At 37.2% G+C, this 7,837-nt stretch overlaps 1 protein-coding gene across 1 annotated transcript; it reads right to left on the reverse strand.

The window, feature by feature from the left end:
- Window positions 1–849: 849 nt before the first annotated feature.
- On the reverse strand, window positions 850–1,602 carry LOC136143052 (thyroid transcription factor 1-associated protein 26-like). Its single transcript, XM_065901333.1, is given in 1 exon segment — window positions 850–1,602. A coding segment is annotated over 1 exon segment (753 nt).
- Between the last annotated feature and the right edge of the window lie 6,235 nt (window positions 1,603–7,837).

Here is a 7,837-nt window from a genome sequence, read left to right on the forward strand (position 1 = left end):
TACCAGTGTGTTGTGTATTTGCATATGTTTTCATGTTACTGATTATTGTCCTTTAATTTCAGTTTGAAGAACTCCTTTCACCACTTTTTGTAAGGCAGGTCTAGTGGTGATGAATTCCCTCAGCTTTTGTTTGTCTGGGGAAATCTTTTAACTCTCCTTCATTTCGGAAGGACAACTTTGCCAGATAGAGTATTTGTGGTTGGCAGTTTTGTTTTTTTTTTCCTCTGAGCCCTTTGAGTATATCATTCCACTCTCTCCTGGCCTGTATGGTTCTACTGAGAAATCCTCTGATAGGCTGATGAAGGTTTTCTTGTAAGTTACAAGCTTATTTTCTCCTGATGCTTTTAAGATTCTCTCTTTGTCTTTGATTTTTTTTTTTATTTTCAAAACACTTTATTTCATCTGAATTTCATATGGTATAAAAGTTATTACATGCTTGAACCTGTTGCTCAAATAGCAGGTTCTTTCAGTTCCTTTTTTTTTTGGCCATACCAAGCAGCATTCGGGATCTTAGTTCCCCAACCATGGATGGAGCCTGTGGCCCCTGCAGTGGAAGCATGGAGTCTTAATCACTGGACTGCCAGAGAAGTTCCCTCTTTCAGTTTTGAAGGCCAACCTTCATTCAGCAGCAAATAATTAAGAAACAAATCATATATAATGCAGAGCATATATAGAAAATTTTCTTTTAGAAAAACAAAAAATATTTGGACATTTTATATTTAGTATAGCTTAGCAATCCAGTCTTTGTTGACAAATTTAGTTAACTGTTAGGAGGGACAGTACATATACAAGAGAATTCAGTAGCCAGCAGATATTTTAACCCTTGATTAATCAGGCAACATGTCTGACCTAATTTTTTTCTTGTATTTTTTTTAGAAGATACTCCATTTGTAAATTCAAGTTTGGTTGCCCCTTTTTAGTCTTTTTGCTCAATATTTTGAACACTTCCATTTTCTTCTTTTTGTAGAGCCTTTGAGCTTCTTCTCTCTCTTGTTTTCTCCTCTCAAATTTTTGTCTCTTAGCAGCACGCTTAGCTTGTATCTGCTCATACTCTTCCTGTGCTTTTTGATTTGATGTTTTCTTTTTATTTTTCTTTGGAATAGTAATGGAATTTATTCTTATGCTACATTGTTCTTCTGGATGAGGCTGCTCAATGCTACAGTGTTCTTCAGACAAAGCCTGGTCAGTGCTACACTGCTCTTCTGACAAAGGCTGATCAACTTGTTCTTCTGACAGAGGCTGGTCAACTTGTTCTAACAAAGACCTGTCAGCTTTTCTAAGCTGCTTCCTGAGTCTTTCCTCTTCAGCTAAATAGAGATGTTTCAGATGATCAGGGTACCAATCCGTGAACTGGGATTCCCGTGAGGTTTTAGCCTTCTTTTCCCTCCATATCAATTTCTTGTAATTTTGCTGAATTTTTAGTTTTCTTCGAAATGCAAAGCCTTGTCCCTCGCGAACGCTCCCCGCGAAGGCCTGCAGATGATTAGGTCACCACGTCCTCCGTTTCATATTCTTATTTCTGAATCCGACCAGTGAAACTCCTTCGCCACGTGACCCAAAGCTCCCTGTCTGGCCCCTTGCTGCATGCCTTACCGGCGCCATGGCACCTGTCTTTGATTTTTGACTGTTTTATTATAATATGTCTTGGAGAAGATCTCTTTCAGTTGAGTTTATTTGGGGACAGTTGAACTTCATGAAGTTGGATGTTCACATCTCTCCCCAGATTTGGGAAGTTTTCAGCTGTTATTTCTTTAAATAAGCTTTCTACTCCATTCTCCCTCTTTTCTCCCATGACTCCAATAATACACAGATTTTTAAAAATGATTTTATATCAATCACATAGTGTTTCTTTACTCTTTCCATTGTTTTTTCTTTATTCTCTGACTGGATAATTTCAAAGGTCCTGTCTTCCAACTTACAGATTCTTTCTTATTTGATCCATTCTGCTGTTGATTCTCTTTATTGCATTTTTCATTTCATTCATTGTACTATTCAGCTCGAGAATTTCTGTTTGGTTCTTTTTTATTATTTCTATCTCTGTTAAACTTCTCATTTTGTTCATTTTGTTTTCCTGGTTTCATTGAAATGTCTCTCTGTGTTTTCTTGTAGCTCATAAAGCAGCTATTTTGAATTCTTTATCAAATAAATCACAAATCTCCATGTCTTTTATGTCAGTTACTGGAAGATAATTGTGATCCTTTGGTGGTGTCTTGTTACCTTTATTTTTCATGCTCCTTGAAGTCTTGCATTTCTGTCTTCACATAGGAAGTAGCTGTCACCTCCTCCAGTCTTTCTGACTGTCTTTGGGAGAGAAATACCTTCTGTCTGCTCTGCTAGTGATTGTGAATTTTTCTCAGACCTATGGATATGCCTGCTCCATACTTCTTGCTCCCTCTGTCACAGAATATTGAGCATATATGCTTTCTTTGAATTCTGCAACATACCAGGCTGAGTGCTGACATCCTCCCTTTGCTTTCTCAAGGGCAGTGCTAAATCTGAAGTTTGTGGTCTCTCCCTGGTTCACACATTTGGACCATCTTTCTGTATGTGTTCACTAGCCATCTGCCAGGCTTGCTCTTGCCACATTCAGGCGTGCACACAGGGAGCTGGCCACAGGGTGGGGGATTGTGTACGTGAGGCGTGCTGGAGGTGCCTGTGTTTCATGGGGGGAGATCAGCAAGTCAGGTTTCACCAGTGTTTCATAGCCAGACTTCTTAATGGAGTCTGTAATGTAGTTAGTAGAATCTGTTCCCGTTTAATGCCCTCTGAGAGTCCTATCTGCTGCTCTCCCAGCTTCCTCCTTCCCCCTCCCCTGCAGTCATCAAATTAACATCTCAGTGCTCTGGATGCAGCATGAGAGAAATGGGCCTCTTTGGCAACATCCAACACAGCTGGAGAAGCTGGACAGTTACTCACATGGTCTCACATTCCCCCATGGGAGAAATCACAAGCTGAGAAAGTCTCTCTTGGCACTAAATTGTGCTGCCTTAGGAGAGAGGGGACACAGTTAAAGTCAAACTGTTCCTCTTAACCTCTCCAGTGCATCCAAACTCATATATATATTTTTTTTTTTTTCTCTAACAGTGTGTTGGAACTTCTCTTCTGGACTCCTGCACTCATGGACTTCCATGAAGGCTCCCTTTCTATGCCTGATTGTCTAACACAGTGTATTCCAAGGGCCTATAAACCATGGCTGAGAGGGACTTGTGCCAGTTCATGGGCCACTGTAGGGTCCACAACCAGGACCAAGGTCTATATGCCTATTACCCAATGCACAAATGGGCAAATACACTCTCAGGTCCCTTGGTGTATGGTGTTGGATTCTACAGCTCCCACAGAAGCACTCTTGTCTGTGGGTGGATGCCAAATTGTTGTTATTGAGGGGGGATATGAGCAAGGGACATCTTACTCGGGCATTTTGCTGATGTCACTCTTCCCAGCACCATTTGTTGAGAAAACTATCCTTTCCCCATTGAATTGCTTTAGCATCTTTGTTAAAAATTAATCATAAATGTAAGAGATTATTTCTGAACTTTCAAAATTATTCCATTGAACTGTATGTCTTTATGCCAGTAAAAGTGTTTGATGACTGTAGATTTATAAAAAACCTTTTAAACTGAGTGATATAAATCCTCCAACATTTTTCTTTTTTTTCAATATCGTTTTGCCAATTTTAGGTCTCTTGTTTTCTGTATTTTGAATCAGATTGCCATTTTCTGTAAAAAGGGCTACTTGAATTTTTGTGTCAGGGTAATGGTGGCCTAGTAGAATAAAGTTGGGAGTGTTCCCTCCTCTTCAATTTTTTGGAATAGTTTGAGAAGGATAGATATTAGTACTTCTTTATAAGTTTGGTAAAATTCCCCTGTGAAGCCATCTGGTCCTGGACTGTGTTTGCTGGGCATTTTAAAATTACAAATTCAATTTCAATTCTAGTAATTGGTATGTTCAAATTGTCTGTTTCTTCTTGATTCAGTCTTGTCAGATAGTATGTTTCTAGAAATTTGTTCATTTCTTCTAGGTTGTGAAGTTTGTCGGCATATAACTATTCATAGTATTCTCTTATGATTTTTTTTGTATCTCTGTGGTATCAGTTGTTATTTCTCCTTTTTCATTTCTTATTTTGTTTATTTAGGTCCTCTCTTGATAAGCCTGACTAAAGGTTTATAAATTTTGTTTATCTTTTCAAAAAACCACTTCTTGGTTTTATTGATCTTTTCTATTGTTTTTTAGCTTTATTTTATTTATTTCCTTTCTGATCTTTATTATTTCCTTTCTTCTGCTGACTTTGGGCTTTGCTTGTTCTTCTTTTAGGTGATAGGGTAGGTTGTTTATTTGAGATTTTTCTTGTTTCTTGAGGAAGGCCTGTGTCACTCTAAACTTCACCCTTAAAACTGCTTTTGCTGCATCCCATAGATTTTGCAAAGTTGTATTTCCATTTTCATTTGTCTCAAGGTGTTTTCTGATTTCCCCTTTGATTTCATCATTGACCCATTGGTTTTTTAGTAACATGTTGTTTGGTCTCAATGTGTTTGCTCATTTCCCATTTTTCTTTCTGTAGTTGATTTCTAGTTTCATATCTAAGTCTTTCTTTTTTATCTTAGTCAATGTAAGTTTTTCAAGGTTGTTTATCTTTTCAAAGAACCTGTTTTGATTTCATTGATTCTCCTTTGCTTTCCTGTTTTCTCTTTTGTTTATGGCTAGTCAATCTTTATCATTTCCTAACTTCTGCTAGCTTTGGGTTTAGTTTTCTCTTCTTTTTCTAATTACTTAAGGTGGAAAGTTATGCTATTGACTTGAGATCTTTATTATTTTCTAGTATAGGTATTTACAGCAATAAGTTTCCTCTCCGAGCACTGCTTCCACTGCATCACTATAATTTTTGGTATGTTGTGTTTTCATTTTTATATATTTCAAAGTATTTTAAAATTTCACTTGTGATTTTTTCCTTTTACTCACTGGCTATTTAAAGTGTGTTGTTTCATTTTCAGATATTTGTATATTTTCCAGTTTTTCTTGTATTAGTTTCTCATTTCATTCCATTATGATCAGAGAGAGTACTTTGTATGATTTCAACATTTTAAAATTAATTCAGACTTGTTTTGTGATCTAACATATTGTATATTCTGGAGAATGTTTCATATGCACTTAGGTTTATCCTATTCTGGGTTCACTAAGCTTATTGAATCTCTATATCTTTTGCCAAATTTGGGGAGTTTTCAGCCATTATTTCTTTGAATACTTTCCAGTCCCGCTCTCTCTCTCCTCTCCTTTTGGGACTCTGATGATACAAATGCTAGCTCTTGTTTTATTGTCTCATAGGCCACTGAAACTCTCCATTTTGTCAGCCCAATGTCTCTCTGTTGTTCAGTTTGGGTAAATTCTATTGATCTGTTTTCAATTTCACTAATTTTATCTTCTGTCATCTCCACTCTAATTTTGAGCCCTGGAGGGACTCACTGAATATGAGAGGTTTTTTAAAAATTTGTTTATTGTGTTTTTCATTTCTATAATTTCTATTTATTTCCTTTTCATAGATTCTATTTTTTTGCTGAGATTTTCTATTTTTTCATTTGTTTTAAGAGAATTTATTATTTTTTTGTTGAAGCATCTTTGTGATGGCTGATTTAAAATTCTTATTAGAAAGTTACAAAATCTGGCTCATCTCAGTCTTATTGTCTGTTGATTGTCTTTTCTTATTTGTGTTGTGATTTTTCTGGCTCTTGGTATGACATTTGATTTTCTATACGGGACATATTAGATATTATATTGTGAGGCACTAGATCTTATTTATTTAATCCTCCTCCTTTTAAACCTAGTGTAGCTTCTGTCAAGGTATAGCACAAGGGCCAGGTGAGTGTGTATGTTCAGCTCCTGCTGGGCCCTACCTATAGTACCCTGGCAAAAGTAAGTACTCACTAACACTGCCTCATTGCAAACTGCTGGAGTGGAAATTCAGCTTCCTCCTTTGATCCCACTAACTTCTTCATGATGGTAATAGGGTACCAACTTTCGCTGTATCTGTTTCCTCTGAGTGCTGGTGTAAACCCAGATCCCAATTTGGCCTTTTTGACACAATGTTATGGGTAGCAGGAAAGTGGAGTGCCAACTACCTTCACATCACAATATCATTCTGTCTCATTGATGCTGGGTGGGGAGGTGGAGGCTTCAGCTCCTCAGCCAGCCCTGCTGCCACTGGCAGGAATGGCAGGTGAAGCATAGTGGTGACTAGCTCTACCTTGAACTCCCTTAGTAAGTCTCTTTGCTTCTGTATGTGTTTGGACATCCAGCTCACTACTGGACCCCACTGACAACATCCTGGCAGGAGAGTCTGCATTGCCTGCTTCCACCAAGTGAGGGGTGGGAGATCAGCTCCCCTTCACACCATCCAGAAGTACAAGCCCTGCATGGGAATCATTAGAACATCACAGCCTGCTCCCTTCAAATAGAAGTGGAGGATCATTTTACTTCTTGGCACACTGAAACTATTCAGTGGGGCAATAAGAGCACTACCTGCTTCTTCCAGGTGGGAAATGTAACATTAGCTCTCTGCTCAGCTTCACCAATACCACTGGGTTAGAGAATTACAGGACTGTCACTGTAGGGAGAGGTGGGTGCAGTTTTTTCTTTGATGTTTGGCTGGAGTAGTGCCGATATTGCCAAAAAGGTTTTCTATTGTTAGGGCACACTTTTCTGGTCCTTTGGATAAGAGGAACAGCTTTTTTCTTGAAGCTTTTTGTCTATGCCTGTTAGCAGTTCTGGGTTGGAGGCTTCTGCAGAGCTCTGTCTGTCTGGAATATAATGGAGACGATAAGGAAACTCGGGAAATCACTACCTGTGTCGTTCCTTGAGTCTCAATGTCCCTAGGCAGCCTGATTTTTTTCCACCTTTCAGGTGTGTTCATATTTACAGTGTTATGTCTAGATATTTTTAGTTATAAGAAGGAGAACCTTAAAGCAGTGGGGCTGCTCCATCTTGCATATATCACAAATTTTGAAAACATTATATTTTCATTTTTATTCAGTTCCAGATATTTTTAAATTTGTCTTTAAACTTCCTCTTTGACTCATGGGTCATTTATAAATGTGTGCTTTTGTTTGAATATAGTTAGAGATTTTCCCAGATACCTTTCTGTTATTAATTTCTGGTTTAATTGTGCTGTGGTTGAGGAATATATCTTATATTCTTTCTATTCTTTTAAATTTGTTAAGCTTTTCTCTTTTATGGCTCAGATGAAGGCCTATCTTCTTTAAATGTTCAATGTGTACCTAAAAAGACTGTTTATTATACTGTTATTAGATGGGGCGTTCTACAAATATCAATTAGGCCAAGTTGGTCAGTGATATTGTTTGGGTCTTTTACAGCCTTGCTGATTTTCAAACCACTTGTTTTATTGATTGCTGAGAGAAGAGTGCCAATTCTGAAAGTTTAATTATGAATTTCTGTAGTTCTGCTTCATGTTCTATCAGATTTTGCTTCATGCACTTTGAAATTTTGTTCTTAGTGCACACATATTTAAGATTGTTATTCCTTCTTTGTGAATTAACCCTTTTATCATTAGCTACTGTTCCTCTTTATGTCTGATACTTTTTCTTGTTCTGAAATTTGCCTTCACTGATATTATTTTAACTATTCCAGCTCTCTTTTGATTAGACTTTGCATGGCGTCTTTTTTCTATCTTTTACTTTTAGCCACCCATGTAATTTTATTTAAGGAGTGTTTCTTATAAAAGGCATATAGTTTAATATTTTTTCCTTTACCTAATCTGACATCTATTTGTAATTAATTTGTTTTGAACATATATATTTAATATAATTATTGTTATATTGGATTTAGCTCT

This window comes from Phocoena phocoena, chromosome X (assembly GCF_963924675.1).
Source record: "Phocoena phocoena chromosome X, mPhoPho1.1, whole genome shotgun sequence".
NCBI classification, from domain to species: domain Eukaryota; kingdom Metazoa; phylum Chordata; class Mammalia; order Artiodactyla; family Phocoenidae; genus Phocoena; species Phocoena phocoena.